Source organism: Bubalus kerabau, chromosome 1 (genome assembly GCF_029407905.1).
Source record: "Bubalus kerabau isolate K-KA32 ecotype Philippines breed swamp buffalo chromosome 1, PCC_UOA_SB_1v2, whole genome shotgun sequence".
Lineage (NCBI taxonomy): Eukaryota > Metazoa > Chordata > Mammalia > Artiodactyla > Bovidae > Bubalus > Bubalus kerabau.
In genome coordinates this window covers 129,179,263-129,202,255 of record NC_073624.1, presented here as the reverse complement: position 1 = coordinate 129,202,255, position 22,993 = coordinate 129,179,263, and the positions used below count along the sequence as shown (strand labels likewise).

The following is a 22,993-nucleotide window of genomic DNA, read 5'->3' as shown; positions in this document are numbered from 1 at the left end:
TTCCCTGACATGCGGGCCTAATGTTCTGTGTTGAATCCAAAGTCTTGCTTGGTGAGCCAGTTCGTTTAAATCCTCCTCAGCTCCATCCTCAGAAAGTCCGTTCCACACACATTTCCTGGCTCATTATGTCCCAGTTCAATCCTATCAGGGATGTTGTTTCTTGTGTAGCCGCCCAGTCCCACTCAGGGATGTTAGAAGCCAGACTCATTAGAGGTGGCTGCCAAGTGTATTAATGGACCTAGAGGGAAAGAATTAAGAACAGTTCTTTCCCTCCACATAATATAGGATGAATCGCTTTCCCGAACTGTGTGTTGATCCAAAAGGTAATGGGCCCAGATGGTGAAAGGTGTCCCTTGGGTGCCTCTCTGCTCTCCACCCAGGTAGAAGTTACACACAGGAAATGAAGGCAAAGCAGAAAAGCCCAGAAACATAAAAACCTGGAAAACCTGAGAAATCCTTTGGTCATTCACTTTAAGCTCCTCTATCATGGGGGCAGCAGAGGATGAGATGGTTAGATAGCATCACCAACTCAATGGACATGAGTTTGAACAAACTCCAGGTGATAGTGAAGGATAGGGGAGCCTGGTGTGCTGCAGTCCACGAGGTCACAAAGAGTTGGACACAACTTAGCGACTGAACAACAACAACAAATTGTGTCTCATTCACTAGTCATTAACAAAAGGGTGGGATTGGGAGACCGGTATACTCTGAGAATCTGAACAGCGAATTTGAGATTTCACTTGGTGTCATTTTCTCTCTCCATATGGTGAGAGAATCCAATTTCCATTACGAGTCACATAGTCCAAAAGTGCCATCCAGAAACAAAGAGGACAAGCAGAAGGGCCTGGACCCTTCCCCAGGCCTCCCTGCCTCCCTCCTGAGACGTGTAGCCTTTCCAGGGCTCTTGGACCAGATGGCCTGCGTCTCCACACTCACTCTGCCTATGGATGTGGCAGGCCGGCGCTGACCAAGACTTGTACGCCCACACTCCGAGATCTGGTGCCACCGGCTATTCTTGACGGTGATCACTACAAGCAGTTGTCACAAGGGTCCGAACACGGGCCGCAGGGTCAGGTGTTCAGTGGGACCCCTGCCAGATCAGCCTAAAGACAGTCAAGTCCTTCTTGTGGTGTCACAGGGGAGACGCGGGCCAGTTCAGGGTGACAGGAACCTGAACACCTTTCTCCATGTGAACAAACAAACTTTGTTTCGCAGCCTGGATTCTTTCCTATATGGCCTCCATGCCCTCTTCAAAGGTGACTTCAGGATAACAGCCCGAGATGAGTGGGTGTTCGCAGACATCGACCTGCTGCACAAAGTTGTCGTCCCGGCTCTCAGGATGTCCCTGAAGCTGCATCAGGTAAGTATTCCTTTTTTTTTTTTTTTTTTTTTTTTAAGTATAATCCTGAAACATTAGGGGAAAAATGACCTTTCAAAAACATGGTCCCCTTGCTCAGCATAATTCTCACAAGTGGGCTTCTGACTTAGTAACTAAGTGCGTGTGTGTGTGTGTGTGTGTGTGTGTGGTATGTGCTCAGTCAAGTCCCCTCCACTCTGTGGCCCCATGGACTGTAGCCCTCCAGGCTCCTCTGTCCATGGAATTTTCCAGGCAAATATACTGGAGTGGTTGCCATTTCTTACTCCAGAGTATCTTCCCAACCCAGGGATCAAACCCGCATCTCTTGTCTCCTGCACTGGCAGTCAGGTTCTTTACCACTAGTGCCATCTTGGGAAGCCCAGCAACTAAGCATTGAGGCATTGCCTATTTTTGATGGCACCCATGGTGATGTGCCCTCAAGAGTCCCTAGGAGGTGGTGATCTCCCACTAGCATGGAAGAGGGGACTTGGCCGGAGAAAATGACATCAGAAGTGTCCACACAGTGGTGAAAAGTCCTAGGCTTCTATGCCACCAGCCCTATGGGCCCCGAGGCCACTGCGATAGTGAGGTGCCTTCCATCCACCCAGCGGGGCTGAGCGATGTGGAAATGAACTTGGCCTTGCACCAGGCATCGGCCTCATTGCTGTGTGCATAGCAAGCCAGGACCAGTTCTGTGGTCCTCCCGACCCACAGATAAATTCTTTCCCCAGGACCAGTTCACTTGCCCCGATGAGTACGAAGACCCAGCAGTCCTCTACGAGGCCATCCAGTCCTTTGAGAAGAAAGTGGTCATCTGCCATGAGGGTGACCCAGCCTGGAGGGGCGCCGTGCTGGCCAACAAGGAGGAGCTGCTCACCCTGAGGCACGTGGTAGACGAGGGCACAGACGAGTACAAGGTCCTCATGCTCCACAGAAGCTTCCTGAGCTTCAAAGTGATCAAGGTACGGGAACCATCCTTCCCGGCTACCACCAGCCTCCCGCCTGGGGGGACATGAGAAGAAATATATGGCTGGCCAACAAGTTCATTTGGGTTTTCATTCAGGAAAAACCTGAATGAACGTTTTTTGTTTAAAATAATTTATTATATATATTTATTTAATTTTTGGCTGTGCTGGGTCTTTGTTGCTATGTGGGCTTTCTCTAGTTGTGGTATGCAAGGGCTTCTCATTGGGGCGGCTTCTCTTGCTGTGGAGGATGGGCTCTAGGGCTCGCAGGCTTCAGTAATTGCAGTGCATGGGCTCAGGAGTTGCAGTTACTGGGCTTTAGAGCATAGGATCAGTAGTTGTGGTGCATGGGCTTAGTTGCTCCTCCATATGTGGGATCTTCTCAGACCAGGGATCAAACCTGAGTCTCCTACATTGGTGAATTCTTTACCACTAAGCCAACAAAGAAGCCCCCCTGAACGAACTTTTTTCCCAACACCGTAGCATGGATTGGCACAGACGCCGTGCCCCTGGGCCAGCATCCTCTGTCCAGAGCCACATTCCCCGGGGACAGGGGGAGCGGGCAGTGCTGGCCAGCATGCAGGGTGGGTGGCCCCGGACAGGCAGTGCATCTCTGCCAGGGCCCTTTCCCACTCAAAGAGCTGGTGTGCAGGTGATGGCTTTGGCAAGAAGTCCTGGTAGGCTAGACACGCGTGGGGTCAGGATCTAGCTTGTTCTTAAAGACTTTCTAATTCTCTAAGATTCCAAACCTCCGTCTCATAACCTGTTCCAGGACCCGATAACTTCCTTCCCAGAGATTCTCTTCTTCATATAGCTTCAAATCACGGGGCTGAAACAAAGCCTTTTTTCCTTTTTGATCTCCATGGCCCCATGAAAATGTCATCATATCCACCTTGCTGCCATTCAGGCATCACTAAGAAAGCTTTAGGCCAAAGCATAGTGGCCACAGGTACTCAGAGCCAACAGTCTATAGCCCCGCTCTCTCTCCGCCCCACCATCCACTTTCCTTCCGGTGTCCCCGCACTGCAGGTGAACAGAGAATGCGTCCGCGGCCTTTGGGCGGGGCAGCAGCAAGAACTCATCTTCCTCCGCAACCGCAACCCCGAGCGTGGCAGCATTCAGAACAACAAGCAGGTCCTCCGGAACCTGATCAATTCCTCCTGTGACCAGCCCCTGGGGTACCCCATGTATGTCTCCCCACTCACCACATCCTACCTGGGGACCCACAGGCAGCTGAAGAACATCTGGAGCGGACCGGTCACCTTGGACAGCATCAGGGCGTGGCTCCGAACCAAGTGGTTAAGGTGGGTCTTCACGGCCAAGGCATTATTTACCTGGATGGGGCGGGGCTGCGAGCCCCGAGGCTTCTGGTAGGGATCTCACTGTCTGCCCATCCTTCTGTGATGAAAACTGCCGTGCCCAAATGTCCTCCAACACATCCTTTGTTTCAACAAGCCTTTTCAGATGATGACTCAATGGGAAACGTCATCAGATGAACGTCTGTCTCCCTCCGCCTTCCATCCACGGGTTGAGACTTGGGTTTTAGTCCTTGAAAAGTTGCTGAGGTTACGGGTCTTTGTTACACATCTGTTGCAAAGAACCAGGCTCAAACCAACCTCCTTGCCCCATCCTGCCCCCCAGCCCCGTCTCTCATCGAATGAGTTTTCTCACCCGGTGGTAACAGTGTTCCTGGTTAGTTGGAACAAATTCTAAGTTGTTTTGCCTGAATCTAACAGGGCTGTTTGTTGGACCTCAAAGCTGAGGGTCCCTGTGGATGGTGGAGCCCGTGCGGCTTCTTCATCCGGGCATGGTGTATTCATTTATTAGTCCCTTAGGGGCTTCTTCATCCGGGCAGGGTGTATTCATTTATCAGTCACTGAGGTTTGGGGAACAGAAACCCCTCCTTCCATCTGCATCCCATCTGATCTCCATTGCTTCTCACCAGTACAGTGCGGTCTGCCGTCCTGCTTTGGACACAGATGTGATGGGGCGTCTAGGGGAATTAGACATGTTTGGTGAGAATCCTTGAAGCGTTTCTTCCTCTCAGAGTGCGGAAGGACTGCGACACAGCGGGCCAGCCGGGCGCGGGCAACACGGAGGACGTGGTTGCGGGGGGCGCTCCTCCCGCAGGCGGAAACAGTGCTCCCAGTGGTGAGAGCAGGGAGAGCAGCGCGGAACAGCCCAGAAAGGACGGGAGCCGCCACTGGTCACCCCGGGAAGGGACACGGAGGCCAGGTGAGTGCAGTGGGGGCCTCGTGTTACTGCCAAGGCTCCTCACGTCTCACTGGCCAACACTGTGGGCTATGTTGTCATTCTAACCTCTGAGAGACCGTTTACACAGGACAGATCAGGATTGGGCCAAAAGATGCCCCCAAGTATACTGACTCATATAAGTTCTACTCAGAAAAAAACTCTATTCTATGTGCTATATTCAGCTTTTATCCTTTATCCATCTGTCTGTCCCTTACCTCAGCCAGCTGTCTGTCTGTCCATCGGTCCAGTGGTCAGTCTCTTCTACCCCATCTCTCACTCCTTCAGAGACCATTGGCTCATGTGTCTCTGTGTTAGGCTATGTTATAGCTCTTCATCCATGAAGGCACCTCCCTCCTCCTGTGAATTGACCCACCCCCTCCAAAGGGTTCCATGATGAGGCAGCCAAGCTCCTGCCCTCCATTGCCTGGTCACTACAGCTCTCCACTTCCTCGCCTTGCACCTGACATTTCAGAGCATAGGGAAAGAGGCAAGATGGGTGCCAGCCGATGGGGATGGCAGAAGTTTGGGGTGAGTCTAAAGCTTAAAATCATGTTTAAACTAAGGCCCAACTAATTAGGCTCATTCAGATGGATGAGGTTCCAAAATCCCTCTGTACTTGGAGGAGAAGGCTGGGTTAGAAAAGGCGACCCTCGGCCCACATAGGACATGCCCAATTGGAGTGGGAGAGACAGATGCTTGGCCTGGCTCCCACCAGTACACTGTCCCTTGGCTTTGACCTTCAAAACCTGTCAGTGGTTTCAGCTTTTGGCCTCAGTACTTTTACCATCAAGAAGCATTCATTAAGTGCCTCTTTGTGCGTGTTCCCCTGTCAGCTCTGCATCAAGGGAGTAAGCGAGGAGCAGTGCCTGCCTCCTAGAAGTGCCCAGAGCAAGGCTGGGGATTTAACTGAAACAGTGAGAATGTGTATAATGATGGGCAAGAAGATAGATGAGATTTAAAAAAGACAGATGGATGACAATAGATAGGGAGACAGAAAGATAGACAGATAATGGATGGATAGATATCAGTAGAAGATAGAAAGATAGATTATAGGTATTTAGGGAGATTGAGATTATATAGATAATAGGTGATAGATGGATAGAAAATTGATAGATAATAGATATATAGCTAATTGATTGATGTGTGTGTGTGTGAGTGTTCAGTTATGTCCGAATCTTTGCAACCAAATGGGCTCTAGCCTACCAGGCTCCTCTGTCCATGGGATTTTCCAGGAAAGAATACTGGAGTGGGTAGCCATTTCCTACTCTAGGGGATCTTCCCTACCCAGGGATCAGAACCCTCATCTCCTGCATCTGCAGACAGATTCCTTACCACTGTGCCACCTGGGAAACCCATATCTCCTGTAAAGTATGAATAGCAGAGTGTTTTAAAAGAAATTTAATCTTATTAAGTTCATAGGTGGCACATGAAAGCTTTTGAGGGGATCTTCTCCGCTCAGGGATTGAACCCTGGGTCTCCCACATTGCAAGCAGATCCTTTACCATCTGAGCCACTAGGGAAGCCCCCGTTGGTTGATAGAGAGATAATAAATAATAGAAAGATAAATATACAGATAATATAAAGATACATAGGTAGGTTGAGCTATTTCAAATCCTAAAAGACGATGCTGTGAAAGTGCTGCCCTCAATATGCCAGCAAATCTGGAAAACTCAGCAGTGCCCATAGGACTGGAAAAGGTCAGTTTTCATTCCAATCCCAAAGAAAGGCAATGCCACAGAATGCTCAAACTACCGCACAATTGCACTCATCTCACACACTAGTAAAGTAATGCTCAAAAATCTCCAAGCCAGGCTTTTCAACAGTACACGAACTGTGAACTTCCAGATGTTCAAGCTGGTTTTAGAAAAGGCAGAGGAACCAGAGATCAAATTGCCAACACCCATTGGATTATCAAAAAAGCAAGAGAGTTCCTGAAAAACATCTACTACTTCTTTATTGACTACACCAAAGCCTTTGACTGTATGGATCACAAAAAACTGTGGAAAATTCTTAAAGAGATGGGAATACCAGACCACCTGACCTGCTTCCTGAGAAATCTGTATGCAAGTCAAGAAGCAACAGTTAGAACTGAACATGGAACAACAGACTGGTTCCAAATCAGGAAAGGAGTACATCAAAGCTGTATATTGTCACCCTGCTTATTTAACTTATATGCAGGGTACTTCATGTGAAATGCCAGGCTGGATAAAGCACAAGCTGGAATCAAGATTGCTGGGAGAAATATCAATAACTTCAGATATGCAGATGATACTACCCTTATGGCAGAAAGTGAAGAAGAACTAAAGAGCCTCTTGATGAAAGTGAAAGAGGAGAGTGAAAAAGCTGGCTTAAAACTCAACATTCAGAAAAGTAAGATCACAGCATCTGGTCCCATCACTTCATGGCAAATAGATGGGGAAACAATGGAAACAGTAAGAGATTTTATTTTATTGGGCTCCAAAATCACTGCAGATAGTGCCTGCAGCCATGAAATTAAAAGACGCTTGCTCCTTGAAAGAAAAGTTATGAGCAACCTGGACAGCATATTAAAAAGCAGAGATATCACTTTGCCAACAAAGTCTGTGTAGTGAAAGCTATGGTTTTTCCAGTAGTCATGTATGGATGTGAGAGTTGGACCATAAAAAGGGCTGAGCGGCAAAGAATTGATGCTTTCAAACTCTCGTGCTAGAGAAGACTCTTGAGAGTCCCTTGGACAGCAAGGATATCCAACCAGTCCATCCTAAAGGAAATCAGTCCTGAATATTCATTGGAAGGACTGATGTTGAAGCTGAAACTCTAATATTTTGGCCACCTGATGTGAAGAGCCGACTCATTGGAAAAGACCCTGCTGCTGGGAAAGATTGAGGGCAGGAGGAGAAGGGAATGACAAAGGATGAGATGGTTGAATGGCATCATCAAGTCAATGGACATGAATTTGAGCAAACTCTGGGAGAGAGTGAAGGACAGGGAAGTCTGGCATGCTGCAGTCCATGGGATCTCAAACAGTTGGACATGACTGAGAGACTGAACAAGAACAAGATGGATAGATAGGTAGATGTTTGACAGATACATATATACACACATAGATACACAGAGATAAATAGATAGATGATAGCTCCTTAGCTGAAGATAGATGAGAGATGGAAGGGAGGCAGGAAGACAGGGAAGGAGAGAGAGGTAAATAGTTAGGTAGCTGAACAAAGTGACATCAGTTGCTTAGGGTGAAGAAGATCCCTTCCTCGCCCCGTGGCATCTGCCCTGAACCCCGAGCAGAGCAGCCGCTGAGCCAGAGGCCTTCAGTGTGCAGCTGGCTCTCAGGCCAGGAATTTCTCATTGCTTAGTTAGTTAACAGTTGTTATCGCACGAGATTTTTAAGCTTCAAAAATCACAGAAGTGATTTTCCAGGTGGGAAAATGCAAGGTAGGTTCCAAATGGAGCAGTGCCTGAGCATTTGACCTTTCTGTCAGGTGACTTGTCTGAACCAGAGAGGGGCTAGAGTCCAAGGTGGGGGGTTGTGGGGAAGGGGGTCTGTCTCAGGGGTTGCGGGGTCACAGCTTTTAAAGAGCCTGAGATGGGCATGCTGGACAGCCTCTGACTCAGTGAGATGCCTCTTCCTTTTTGGACAAATGAAGCCATGCCAGCACCACGTGACCTGGAAAAGCCAGTGTTTCTTCCATCCTTCGAATCCAGGCCCCGTAGGTGGTGAATGTCCCCTATTTACCACCAGAGCCTGAGGCCAGGACCAGTCACAGGCTTCTGTGGCAGATGTCAAAGCTGAATCTTCCAGAGCCCACACCAGCTGTTCGGTTTTCATTATTGCTTCTTAACATTGCTCCTACCAAGGCCACTCTTGGCTTTGCCTGCTTTACAAGGTAACGAGGCATGCTGGGCGATGGTGCCTGTGGGCCTCAAGACCATGAGCCCCCACCTGCAGTCAGAGTCAGCCTGGGGCTCTGCACTCAGCTTTTGTCCTGCTCTGGAGACTCTCAGTCTCTAGAGTATCTGAGGCTTTGGAGCAAACCCCCCCTGAGCCACTCCTCCTCGCATGCCCCCCCATTCCACCACCACCCTGTTCTACCAAGTGCATCCTTGCTGCCGTGATAAAATGTCATAAGTAACAATCCTGTAATGTATACTGTGTGTCTACCCCAGGCAAGTTCAGTTTGTCCTCCCAGGACTCTGACAGGCTTCCCTAGTAGCTCGGATGGTAAAGATTCTGCCTACAATATGGGAGACCCAAGTTCGATCCCTGGGTCAGGAAGATTCCCTGGAGAAAGGAATGGCAACCCACTCCAGCATTCTTGCCTGGAGAATTCTATGGACAGAGGAGCCTGGCAGTCTACAGTCCATGGGGTCACAACGAGTCGGACATGACTGAGCGTGTGCTCATCTTGCAGCTGAAGAAACCAGGGCAGAGAAATTCAGTCACTGAACAGAGAAGTTCAGTCACAGGGCAGAGAAATCACCAGCTAGGAAGCAACTGGTCTGGGATTTGTGCTCAGGCAAGATGGCCAAGTGCCTGCAGTGCTGACCCCAGGCACGGTCCTGTTACTCTGGTCCTGGGACGCTCCCTCTGCTCATCAAATGCAGCCTTTGTCCCCGAACATGATGGAGCCACTTGCCCAGGCTCCTCCTTTCAGCGCTCATCTCTGCTGCTCCCGTCATCCTGGCCCTCCATGACTTTGTTCCCGGACTGAGGGCTTCTCTTACAACTGGTCTTCCTTGGGTTCACAACCAGGCAAAGCTGACATCCAGCCCTTCCTGACTCAGCTGCCCAGTTTCCTGTAGGTCCCACTGTGGTCTGGGCAGGTGAAAGGTTGCGGTTGTGAGCCGTGTGCTATGCCGGGATTTGTGGCCTCTGGAGGAGAGGAATTCGATCCGGGGCCAGAGACGAGGCTTGACCACTTGGAGCTTTTCTGTAGCAAAGTTGTATTAAAGTACAATAGTAACAGGGAGAGCTTCTAACATAGACATCAGAAGGGGACAGAGAGAGTGCCTGCTTGCTAGTTTTTAGCGAGGTGTTTTATGTCTGTGGCTGCTGCTAAGTCGCATCAGTCGTGTCCGACTCTGTGCGACCCCATAGACGGCAGCCCACCAGGCTCCCCCGTCCCTGGGATTCTCAAGGCAAGAACACTGGAGTGGGTTGCCATTTCCTTCTCCAATGCATGAAAGTGAAAAGTGAAAGTGAAGTCGCTCAGTCGTGTCCGACTCCTAGCGACCCCATGGATTGCAGCCCACCAGGCTCCTCCATCCATGGGATTCTCCAGGCAAGAGTACTGGAGTGGGGTGCCATCGCCTTCTCCGTTTGCAAGCTGCTAATCAGATAAGAGAGACACCTCAAGGCTGAGGGAATTTCACCAAGCCCTTCTTCCACAATATGCAGTTTTTAGATGGAATGGCACAAGGTGTGTCGTCCCCAACCATAAAACAATTGACATGAATACTGGTTTGTTGAGCCATTATCAGCCCAAGGTTTGAGAAAAGAAAAAAAAAAAAAAGGTTGTCTTCTCTGTTGATTTTGTCAACAGAGAAGGGAAAAAACTAAGTCTGCCACTTGCAGTTTATTTCCTCCTGCTGCTTGGAGACCTCTGGCCTCCCTGCTGAGGCTGTTAACACTCTCACAGGGATTGGGGATGTGGAGCAGACACATGTCCCTCCCTGTCCTCTAGGAAAAGCTGATAGTCTGTGGAAAGAAGGCCTTGCACCCCCAGAAGTTATCCTGAGACTGGTGCCCCCTTCAGAGGGTCAGAGAGCTGGGAGGGAGCCTACCATGCCCTCCCCACCCCCAAGGAAGGAAGAGCCACTCTCTTGCTCTCTCTGGCCATTCAGGCAGCCCTGACAACTGCACAAATCATGAGTCTCTTTTCCCCATACCTGCCAGGTGATGGCGTTCTAACAGGACATCTTTCTGTTGAACGATGGCTTCCATATCTCTCAGAACTGACCTGTGTTCCTTTGCTATAGGGCAACTGTAACAAAGTACCAGAAACTCAGTGGCTTCAACAAAAGACTGCCTCCCAGCTCTGGAGGCTGGAAGTCCAAACTCAACGTGTTGGTGAGGTGGATTTCCTCTGAGGCTGTGAGGGAGAAGGGGTCCCCAGCCTCTCCCCTGGTTTCTGGTGGTTTCCTGGCGACCTGGGGCATTCCTTACCTTGTAGAAGCTTCATCCTGATCTCTGCCTTCATCTTCACATGGTGCTCTCTCATGTGCGTTTCTGTGTTCAGATTCCCCCTTTAGTAAGGACATTGTTCACCTTGGATTAGGCCCCCCTACTCCAATATGACCCCATCTTAAGGAATGATACCTGCCACAGCCATTTCCAAACAAGGTCACCCCTTGAGGTCCTAGGATTAGGACCTCAGCATATGACCTGGGGGTCCCACTGAGCCTCACCCAGCTTGCAGGGCTCCCCGTGACTGCTGTCTCCAGAATCTCTGTCACCCGCTCCTGCTGGCTCACACCCCCAGCCTTAGAAGCCCCCTCTGCCCCTCAGTCATCCCAGGGACTGCTTGCCTCAGAGCTCCTGCTGCTGCTGCTTCCTCAGGCTGGACGTGCTGCCCCCAGGCTGGACTCAGTCCCCCACTCAGCCTCTGGCCAAATGCTGCCTTCTCGGGGAGGCCCCCAGCCAGCCAGCCAGCCATACCGCTCTGCCTCCCCCACCCTGCCACTGGGTCCCCTGTGAGTGGTCAGGCCTGGGAGCTGCCCTCCCCAAGGGCAGCACAGCGCTGGGGAGGTGGGGAGGCTTGGTGGCGGCCCTCACTTCCCAGGGTGGGGGACATGAGCAGACACAGAGACTGTGACCCACTGTCTCCACACTACCGTGCCTGACAAGGGGCCTGTGCCTGTGTAGACTCTGCACATCCACCTCCAACCACACCTCCCATATGCTCCTTGCCCAGCCTCTCACCTGCAGGAAGGTCCAAGGCTCACCCTAGGGGGTACCCTGGGGCAGGTCTGGGCAGGCTCTGGGTTCAGTCCTGGCCTTCCAGAGAGCCCAGGGCCCACCACGTGGTGGCAGGAGTGTGTGGGAGCCAATTAGCATGTCCCTTATCCCTGCCACTTCCTGGTCCTGTGGGGAGAGATGTAATGGGGAAAGGGGGTGCCGAGAGGGACCCTCTAAAGTGCCAGGGAGCACCCAAGGCTAAGGTGGTGCTTTGCATGGGTCCAGTGATAGAGTGGATGGTCCCCTCCTGACTCAGCCTTTCGCACTAAGTCTTCTCTGGAGGCTGAGTGGGGTCTCAGGCCCTCGGGTCATGGGATTTCCAAGTGGAACTCAGCAGTTGCCAGCTTCCGTCCATCTCAGTTCAGTTCAGTCGCTCAGTCATGTCCGAGTCTTCGCAACCCCATGAATCGCAGCACGCCAGGCCTCCCTGTCCATCACCAATTCCCGGAGTTCACTCAGACTCACATCCATCAAGTCAGTGATGCCATCCAGCCATCTCATCCTCTGTCGTCCCCTTCTCCTCCTGCCCCCAATCCCTCCCAGCATCAGAGTCTTCTCCAATGAGTCAACTCTTCGTATGAGGTGGCCAAAGTACTGGAGTTTCAGTTTCAGCATCATTCCCTCCAAAGAAATCCCAGGGCTGATCTCCTTCAGAATGGACTGGTTGGATCTCCTTGCAGTCCAAGGGACTCTCAAGAGTCTTCTCCAACACCACGGTTCAAAAGCATCAAATCTTTGGCGCTCAGCTTTCTTCACAGTCTAACTCTCACATCCATACATGACCACAGGAAAAACCATAGCCTTGACTAGATGGACCTTTGTTGGCAAAGTAATGTCTCTGCTTTTGAATATGCTATCTAGGTTGGTCATAACTTTCTTTCCAAGGAGTAGGCGTCTTTTAGTTTCATGGCTGCAGTCACCATCTGCAGTGATTTTGGAGCCCCCCAAAATAAAGTCTGACACTGTTTCCACTGTTTCCCTATCTATTTCCCATGAAGTGATGGGACCGGATGCCATGATCTTTGTTTTCTAAATGTTGAGCTTTAAGCCAACTTTTTCACTCTTCACTTTCACTTTCATCAAGAGGCTTTTTAGTTCCTCTCACTTTCTGCCATGAGGGTGGTGTCATCTGCATATCTGAGGCTATTGATATTTCTCCCAGCAATCTTGATTCCAGCTTGTGTTTCTTCCAGTCCAGCGTTTCTCATGATGTACTCTGCATATAAGTTAAATAAGCAGGGTGATAATATACAGCCTTGACGTACTCCTTTTCCTATTTGGAACCAGTCTGTTGTTCCATGTCCAGTTCTAACTGTCAGCCAAGAGCAAAGAGCCGAGGGCTGCTGATCCTATCTACCGGCTTGACCTTGTGCCCCAAGCCCCTTGCCAGAACCCCTCATCTGTCTTTAGAAGATTCTCCAGATCCAAGGCTGGTCCCTCTCCTGGTGATGCCTTGAGGAGACAGCGCTGGCCACACCAAGTGGGCCTAATCTTGGGGAGAAGGAAGGCCTCCAAGGCAGCTGCCTGTCTTCCCTTCCCCAGAGGAGGACCAAGCCATGGTCCCCGGCAGGCTCTCCCTGCCCTGGAATATCCAAGCATCTCCCAATGCAGCCCAGCTGGTCCCCTGAAGGATGCAGGAGTGGCCACCTTTCAGGCCATCTGGCTTAGAGTCCCTGAGAGTGCCCAGTGGACCGAGAGAAGCTGGCAGGGCGCGAGTCCAAGAGAGGGAACAGCACAGATGGCCCCTCCTGCTCTCCAGCTCTGCCCAGTAACCCCACGACCCCCCCTGCCTCAGCAGCTGCCTGGGGCAAGCCTTCCCCAAAACTCACCAGGGGACATCACAGCTGGTAGCATAAGCCAAACCCCCGTTCTGTGGGGCTGGGCAGGGCTGGAGTCCAAACTTGCCCTCAAAAGGACGAAACATCTGAGACAGTTTGCTAGAAACCAGCCCCTGAGGCTCACAGGCTCGCTCCAAGACAGAAGGGGAATCTGAGGACACGTGGGGCAGGGCAGGCCCCCAGGAGACATCTGGAAAGGCCCAGAGTTGGTATCGAAAGAGACCACCTGCCTCCCTGACACGCAGCATACAGACTCCTCTTCCTGCCCCTGCAAAATGAATTGTGCCCTTGTTTTTACCACCACTGTGGTTAAAGCCACATGGGGACATCGGCACCTTTGGCTGTGGTTTATAGCACCCTCTCACTCCCTGGTGAAGTTCAAGGCCAGGACCCCGTCCCTTCTCTCCATGACCTTGGCATGCCCTCCTATAAGTAAGCACCAAGTCGGGGTCTGGGAATCAGAGAACAAAGCCCGAGATGGGAAGCTTCCTGTGGGCTCCCCGGCTGCATCCCTCAGCCCCTGATAAATGCAGGTGCTCACAGAGCATCCGTGCTGTGCCTGAGAGGAGAGCTGCCTCCTGGCTCAGGCTTCCAAAGCCCAGCAACACCCATCTCCCCCACCCACACCAGTCTTCTCCCTCTCAGCTGGTGCAGAGAGTGGTGGTGGTGGGGCTTCCTGGTTCTCTTGATACAAAGTTTTCAGTTACTGAGGTCCCGAGTGCAGTAGCCCCTGAGACTTCAAGGACACAGGCCCCCACAGGGAGCCCCACATAATGACGGGCAGCCCTGCCTGGCTGGCCAGCCTGGCCTCAGGTTCCTGTACTTGCCACCAAGGACTCTTCCCAAATGATGCAGCCAGCTGTGCCATGCCCAAAGGTTCCTGGAAGAGGGAGGGCAGCTTGGGAAGCCCCCACACCCCGCCATTCCCAGTAGGATGGTGTCCTGTGCTGGGCAGATGCTGGGTTTCCTTTCAGTTTCCAGCTTCTCTGGCCTCCTTCTAACCCTCCCTTCAGCTGAATCAAACCAGTGCATCCACAGATTCCAGAAAGGAAGCCAGAGCCTGCTCAACCAGCTCAGGAAAGTTAGAGGCCGGTCTCCAGTCTTGGGAGGGTGTTCCTGATCCCAGATCTTTGTGCTTGACCTGGAATAAAGGGAGACGCCTTCCCAGCTCCCTCTCGATAGCTCGCTCCCCACCACCCCCCGCCTCGAAGTCTGCAGGGGCACATGGTGGGGGGCTGGAGGGGGTTCAGCCTCTAGGTCAAGGCATTTTGAAGCTTCCCACATGCCGAAGGAGGGAACCACACAGCCAAAGGTGGCGATGTCCCCGTGTGGCTTTAACCACAGTGGTAGTAAAAACAAGGAGGGAATTTCATTTTCCAGGGGCAGGAGGAGGTGTCTGTGTGCTGGGGGTTGGGGAGGCAGGTTGTATTTTTCTAATACAGATGGTTCTAATAGTCAAGAAGCCCTGCTGTTGTTGAGTTGCTAAGTCGTGTCCGACTCTTCGATCCCATGGACTGTAGCCCGCTGGGCTCCTCTGTCCATGGAACTCCCCAAGCAAGAATACTAGAGTGGGTTGCCATTTCCTCCACCAGGGGATCTTCCCAACCCAGGGATCAAATCTGTGTCTCCTGCATTGGCAGGCGAGTTCTTTACTATTGAGCCACCTGGGAAGCGCTAAGAAGCCCTGTACCCACCCAAACTAGGGATAGGTCTGTTCCTAGTCAGGGGTTGAAGAAGCTCTGGTTTTCAGTGTGAGGTGAGTTTTGTAGCTTGAGTTCTTATTTGCCAGTCAGTGTGCCAAGCAACAAGCCTGCAGAAAGGATGCTGTCAGAGGCAGGGCAGAGGGCAGAGGCCACCACATGATGTCGCGCAGGCAACCAGGGATGCCCAGTGTATCCTGTGGGATCCTGTGGAAGGGAGTCCCTGGGGGCCGTGGGGGAGGATCTGAGTGCCCAAGCAGAGAGTGACACAGGAGCCTGGCTAAGCAGCAGTGATTGAGATGTTCTCAAGGGTGGATGTGAACCAAGTTCTAAGAACAGGGATCTTGTGTTACTCACAGTGCCCAAGGCTCCGTGCCTGTAACTGGGGTCCCAAGTGTTCCTCCCCCATGTCCTGCCTCAGTTCCCAGCTGAGTGTCCCCTTCCTGGTCCTTGCTGGATTCTCAGAGGACTGGGGTCCCAGGTGGCCATACCTCATGCCTGGTTGGAGTGCCCTCATGCCCGGTGGCCAGGAGCTCACTGTGCAGCCCCAGCGGTGGCTGACAACATGCAGACTTCTCACTGGAAGGGGACTCAGCCCACTGGTGGAGGCTGGTGGCCTGGTGGCTCAGAGAAGTTAGGAATTCATAACTAATCGCCAATTCAATGGACATGAACTTGGGCAAACTCCAAGAGATGGTGAGGAACAGGGAGGTGGCCTTGCATGCTGCAGTCCATGGGATTGCAAAGAGTTGGACATGACTTGGCAACTGATCAACAATAATAAGTAATCTTACTCCCCAGTTGGACAGAAAGACTATCTCTTCTATCCTATTCTAAGGATTTGCACCACCACTTTTCATCAGCCTCTTGATGAAAGTGAAAGAGGGGAGAGAAAAAGCTGGCTTAAAACTCAACATTCAGAAAACTAAGATCATGGCATCCAGTCCCATCACTTCATGCAAATAGATGGGGAAACAATAGAAACCATGACAGATTTTATTTTCTTGGGCTCCAAAAATCACTGCAGATGGTGATTGCAGCCAAGACACTTGCTCCTTGGAAGAAGAGTTATGACAAACCTAGACAGCATATTAAAAAGCAGAGAGACATTACTTTACTGGCAAAGCTCCATATAGTCAAAGCTATGGTTTTTGCAGTAGCCAAGCATGGACTGAGAGTTGGACCATAAAGATAGCTGAGCGCCAAAGAACTGATGTTTTTGAACTGTGGTGTGGAAGAGATTCTCGAGAGTCTCTTGGACTGCAAGGAGATCAAATCAGTCAATCCTAAAGGAAATCAACCCTGAATATTCATTGGAAGGACTGATGCTGAAGCTGAAGCTCCAATATTTTGGCCACCTGATGTGAAGAACTGACTCATTGGAAAAGACCCTGATGCTGGGAAAGATTGAAGGTGGGAGGAGAAGGGGACGACAGAGGATGAGATGGTTGGATGGCATCACTGACTCAATGGACATGAGTTTGAGCAAGTTCCAGGAGTTGGTGATGGACAGGGAGGCCTGGCGTGCTGCAGTCCATGGGGTCGCAGAGTCAGACATGACTGAGCGACTGAACTGAACCACTACTTTTGAGACAACAATCAGAGACAGAGGAATAATGCTGGAATAATGAACCAAGGAGGGTAATTTATACAGAATTTCAACTCGGGCTCTTAGGAGGTTTGCCCTAGAATCGCTCATAATTTGATAATGAAGTAATTGGCAAAATAAGTTAAACTACAAAATAATAAGTAGCATGAATGCATTCAGTTTGGTTTCTTACTTGTTCCATTTGCAAAATTATTTTTAAAAAATCAAGAGCAACCAAAAAACCCTCAAGAAAACCTGAAGCAATTTGGGGAGAGGATTACCCTGTCTTGCATAGAACACAGACCAGTCCCCTCTGACACACAGGTGGGCCTTTGTCCCTTTGTTACTGAAATGAGCTACGTCCCCCACCAAGTATGGGTGGTCTCTCCAGCATCAAAATCACCATCTTGCGGATGACTGTGGAGTATTTTGGGGCAGCAATCAGCGTTACAGGATAAATCATAAACAGATGTTTGGCCTTGCCAAACTGAATAAACTAACAAATCACCATCTCTCTTCTTAATTCTGATTCGTCAGGGTCCCTTTCTCTCTCTGTCTTCCTCTGCAAGAGTAAGTACTCAGCAGGGATGATCAGATGGGCCCCAGCCTGGGTAGGGCCCAGCTGCCTGCACTCACCTGGGAACCTGACTCCAGTCCCGCACTGTGAGCAGCTCCGCAGGGGGAGCACCCCAGTTTCTTGGACGGGCAGGAGGGAGCCAGGTGGGAACCCCAGTGCTCTCTGAAACTGGTCACCCACCACCACAGTGGGCAAATGGCACTAAGGTCAAAGTCAGGAGGCCCCTTTCAGCCAGTCCAGGGCAGTGGGAGGAGCAGGGCTTGGGGAGACCCAGGGAATGTCCACAGTAACATCTCTTCCCATGTTGAGTGCAGCAAGTCAGACAGAGAAAGACAAAAATCCTATGACACTGCTTTAAAAAAAAAGGGTGCAAATGAACTTATCTCCAAAACAGAAATAGAGTCACAGATGTAAAAAACAAACATGGTTACCAGGGGGTAAAGCAGGAGCAAGGATAAATTGGGAGATTGGAATTGACATATATGTACGACTATATATAAAACAGATAACTAACAAGGACTATATTGTATAGCATAGGGAACACTACTCGGTATTCTATAATAACCTATATGCGAAAAGAATCTTAAAAAGTGGATATGTGTATGTGTATAACTGAACCACTTTGCTGTACACCTGAAGCTAACACAAAGTTGTAACAACTATGTGTGTGCTCAGTTGCTTAGTCGGCTGACTCTGCGATCCCATGGACTTAGCCCACCAGGTTCCCCTGTCATGGGATTTTACCAGCAAGAATACTGGAGTGGGTTGCCATTTCCTCCTCCAGGGGATCTTTCTGACCCCAGGATTGAACCCACGTCTCCTGCATTTCCTGCATTGGCAGGTGGATTCTTTACCACTTTGCCATCTGGGAAGCCCATGTAAATCAACTATACTCTAATAAAATTTTTTTAAAAATTAAAATGTGTCACTCATGTGGTCCCATAGACAAATATAAATATTTAAGCCTCACCAGATTCCCTGTTAATAATTTGGGAACTTGGGATGAGGTGACAGTCCGTGTGTACCCACGCACAGCCCTCTCTATTTGTACTAATTGAATGTAACGGAGCCACTTCAGGAGACTTGTGAGCAGGGCGACTGGTAGCACCGTGACATCACTAGCTGTCCCCTTCAAAATAATATTTATTTTTATTATTCATTTAAAAATTTTAAAAATTTAAGAATAGTTGATTAATAGTGTTGTGTTAATTTCTGCTCTACATACAGCAAAGTGATTCATTTATACATTGTACAGTCTTTTTTTTTCTAGTTTTTTTCCATTATGGTTTATCATAGGACACTGAATATAGTTCTCTGTGTTATACAGTAATACCTTGTTGTTATTAAAATAATATTAGACCCTCTGGGCTTCCCTTGTAGCTCAGTTGGTAAAGAATCAGCCTGCAATGCAGGAGAGCTGGGTTCCATTCCTGGATCAGGAAGATTCCCTGGAGAAGGAAATGGAAACCCACTCCAGTATTCTTGCCTGGAGAATCCCTTGGACAGAGGAGCCTGGAGGGCATAGTCCATGGGGTCAAAAAAGTCAGATTTAACGACTAAACCACCTGGTGATAGTTAAGGAATTCAGCATTCGAGCAGGAGCAAGCCTTCCTCCACCTGCCTGGTCTCTACAACTGCAGAGGTGGGTCCAGCACTTTAAAGCCTCCCCCCTCACTGCCCCCAGAGACGTGCCCAGACCAAATCCTTGGGCAGTCCAGTCCCTTGTGTCAAAATGGCCTTGTTTCAATGATTCTCAGTGAGAGCTAGGCCAGGAGTGACCCTCAAGGGTAAGGATGGCTAGCCAAAAGGAGCTGGGAGCCCCTCCAGTCCACTGGGAGCCCCAGCAGACATGGGAACCTGGGTGATGCATGCCCCTGTGAGCCTGAGGTGGGCTTCCTCTCAAAGACCTTGATCTTAAGGGAAAGCTTTTTTAGAAAATTAAGGCCAACCCTTTTTTTTTTTTTAAACACCTTTTTGAAGGCAACACAAATAATCTAAACCTGCGTATTTTCCCTCATGCTTCCAGGGACAGGAGACTTCGGTGTGAAAGCCAGGACAAGCCTGGGCAAATTGGACAGGTCCATTCCTCTGGCTGCTGCTCCCCACAGCAGTGCCCACACCCCACCCTTCAGTTCTCAGGCCTTAGTGGAGGCCTGATCTGGGCTCCCAGCCCTCTGTCCTGGCCCAGAAGGTGGGGGACAACCTGGCTCTCTGGGGTTCCACAGAGCAGGCCTCCCACCTCACCTCAAAGACAGTGACATTACTGACCACCTGCCATGCCAACCTGGTCTGCTCTGTTTTCTTTTCTTTTTCTTAATTTCCCATTTTAGAAAGCTCTGGTTGACTAGATGAGTGACCTTGTGAATGCCCCTGCCTTCCCCTTCTTTCTCTTTAATTCCCTGTCTTATGGGTTTTTTAATTTATAGTTGATTTACAATGTCATGTTAATTTCAGATGTACAGCAAAGTGATTCAGTTGTACATACATACTCTGTGTGTGTGTGTGCTGAGTCATGTCTGACTCTTTTGGATCCTATGGACTGTATGTAGCCAACCAGGCTTCTCTGTCCATGGAATTTTCCAGGCAAGGATACTAGAGTAGGTTTCCATTTCCTCCTCCAGGGAATCTTTCTGATACAGGGATCAAACCCACGTCTCTTGCGTCTCTTGCATTGGCAGGCGGATTCTTTACCACTGTGCCACCTGGGAAGCCCACACATATACACAAACATATTGGCCTTTGCTGGTGGCTCAGATGGTAAAGCATCTGCATGCAATGCGGGACACCCCGGTTCGATCCCTGTGTCAGGAAGATCCCCTGACGAAGGAAATGGCAACCCACGCCTGTGCTCTTGCCCAGAAAATTCTATGAACTGAGGAGCCTGGTAGGCTACAGTCCATGGGGTGGCAAAGAGTCAGACATGACTGAGCAACTTCACTTTCACTTTTATATATATATACTTTTTCGGATTCTTTTCCCATATAGGTTATTACAGAGTATTGAGAAGAGTTCCCTGTGCTGTACAGTAGGGCCTTGCTGTTTATCTGTTTTGCTCTGCTTTCTTTTAAAGGCAGGAGAAAAGGCAGGAGTCAGTCCGTCCAGGCCCACAGGGCCTTAAGCCAAACGCCGCCGGTCCTGCGCGCATCAGGCCCGGTCGCGGGCAGCCGCCCGACCTTCCTGCAGACGTCCACGTCGGTCCACGAGCTGGCCCCGCGGCACTCGGGCAGCCGGCTGTCCCTGTGCCCCTCGGCCGCGTCGCTGCACTCGCAGCCCCCAGCCGCCCCTCCCGCCGGCCCCCTGAGCGTCCGTGAGCGGGCCGAGGCCCTCCTCAGGTCCAGCCTGGGCTCGTCCACCAGCTCCACTCTCAGCTTCCTGTTTGGCAAGAGGAGCTTCTCCAGCGCCCTGGTCATTTCCGGGCTGTCTGCTGCCGAGGGGGGCAACACCAGTGACACCCAGTCTTCCAGCAGCGTCAACATTGCCTTGGGCCCCTCGGCCAGGGCCGCCAGCCAGTCCACACGGGTGAGGGGCTAAGGGGCGGGGAGGGCTCCTGGCCGGAGGACCCCGGGCCCCTTCCCGCAGGCTCCCGTCACCTCCCCCGTAGCGCTTCCAGAGTAACAGACCAGTGGTGAGATAGGAGCTGGAATGTCTGCGGCCTGAAGCCAACAGGATACATCGCACTGGTCCTGTAGTAGAGGCGCCCGGGCAGGCGGTATTGCAGGGAGCCCGAAAGCAGAGTCCCCTCCGCCCTGAACCCGGGGTGTGGGGGCAGGCTCTCCATGGGCCCAGGTAAAAGGACCGGTTGTATTTCCTTCTCTTTTCACATTCCTCTGGCTGGAGGGAGAGAAAAGGACGCACGCCAGCCTGGCAGGCAGATCCTCATCTATTCCTAGCCTCTAGATTTCATTGTGAAGCTGCTGAGATGGCCTTCTGCTTTATGCAATTAAATGTTAGAGAGTTTTGAGAACTTCACCCAAATAAACTGTTACTTATCTAGAATCCCTAGCTAGCTGGCATTGGATGAATCCCTGAGCATCACAAGTAAGTATGTACATAAATACCCAGCCTTTCTCTTCTGTAGGGGGGAAAGAATAGGAGACATTAAGGCAAAAGCCAGCAGCAGCTTGGAGACTTGCAGTTCGGTTGAACATTCGGCACACTGCCCTGTCTGCAGTGGAGCTGAGTCACAGTCTGCCGGCCTTGTGGTTCTGGGTGTAGGTGTTTGGAGGTGGATAATGGGGGCCTGGCTTTCCCTGCCACCCCCCTCCTCCCGCCCCCGCGAGGAGAAGCCATACGGTGGCACTTCAGCCACCTTGAAACAAGGACCAGCATGACCTGCCCCAAGAAGAGCCTGGGCATTGCAGCCTTCAGTGTTGGGGGGCGGGGGGCGGGGGGGAGTGGGTTATGAGCACCCTGGAGCCCCAGGTTACTTCAGGAGTTTAACTAAGTTTAGTTAGGCAACTAAATGTGAACAAACCTTCCTTTTTCTCAATTCTTCAATAACAATGCATACCTTTCTGCCACCCCCAATATGTGTTTATGACAATCTGTGGGTGCAGTTCTGGGATTCTGAAAAATTCTCTCTCCCTCTCTCCCACAAGGATGGCTGAGTCCTTGGGACCACATTCAGGCAGAATAAAAAAAGCCTCGGTATTACCTTTTGGGATTAAACCTGCAGGATTTAGCACTGGTGCAGGGCTGAGAGTATATGAAGTGACATTGACCCAAACTCAGAAAATCCAGGCTCACAAAGGACTTTTTACCCAAGGTCGTCTCTTTGCAGATTACCCGAGAATAGGTCCCTGTGTGTAGAGGCACCCCTCTCACTGTGTTAGACTCGTGGCTGGGACTGCATGGCCCCTCCTCAAGCGCAGCTGCCTTTGGTCCTCTGTAACTGTACTTTCCTTTAGACTCTGACCCCATGTCCCTGCCACACTACCAGCTGGCACCTGCAGCTGTGAGACAGTCATCAGGGGAGGTGATCAGCTTTGCTGAGCCATAACACTCGCTTCTCTTTTCTCTTTGACAGCACTTCTCTGAGCCTTGCGAACACACAGAGGTCACTGAGCAGGGGCTGCTTCGAGATCACCATGTGGCCAAGAACCTAGGGGTGATGTGCAGAAGAGCAAGCCAGGAGGACATGGGCCTGGATGACACAGCCTCCCAGCAGAGTGCTTCCGACGAGCAGTAGCCGAGCTTGGGCCAGAGAAGCCATGGTGTTGGGGAAAGACCAAACTGCCCTGGCTTCTCCCTTGCGCTTCCCAAACCAAACAGAGCACAGAATTTGAGCCAGGAGATCTGTCCTATGGAAAAATGAGTGCTGTGGAGAAAACAGAGCAACTCGATCTCAGGTTCTTGAAAAATCTCTCACGTGATGAAAACAAACCTTGACATCAGGTCTCCCTCTCCTTTGGCTCTTGTGGCCCGAGCGGTGGGATGCGGGAGGCACCCTTCCCAGAACTGGACAATTCAAACAAAAGCCATGTAACATCTTAAGACAACTCAAGCACAGCACATAACTCCTTCCTGCCCTGATGATAAGACAGCTGCATGCTAAACAACTGGCATTTTACACTCACTGTTACCGTGAAAAAGAAGCAGACAGCAGTGCGTATCACACCATGAGCTGGTCCAATGCACTGGTGTTCAATCTACGTGTAAACATCTCACTTCTTGATAATATTTATGCAGATGTTAAATATAAACCAGTGACAGCTTTTCTGCAAAAATCGTGACAGTGCATGCAGTCACGTCCAAAACATCCTGTGAAAGGAG

General features: G+C 50.7%; 1 protein-coding gene across 1 annotated transcript in view; it reads left to right on the top strand.

Annotated features, from left to right (window-relative positions):
• PCNX2 (pecanex 2) overlaps positions 1-22,409 on the top strand; it is a 299,231-nt gene extending 276,822 nt beyond the window's left edge. Inside the window, exons 29-34 of the mRNA XM_055588352.1 lie at positions 1,216-1,360; positions 2,089-2,319; positions 3,352-3,626; positions 4,370-4,557; positions 20,292-20,740; positions 22,248-22,409. Of these exons, the coding sequence (XP_055444327.1) occupies positions 1,216-1,360; positions 2,089-2,319; positions 3,352-3,626; positions 4,370-4,557; positions 20,292-20,740; positions 22,248-22,409 (1,450 nt within the window). The remainder of the gene's footprint in view (positions 1-1,215; positions 1,361-2,088; positions 2,320-3,351; positions 3,627-4,369; positions 4,558-20,291; positions 20,741-22,247) is intronic.
• Positions 22,410-22,993: the final 584 nt, after the last annotated feature.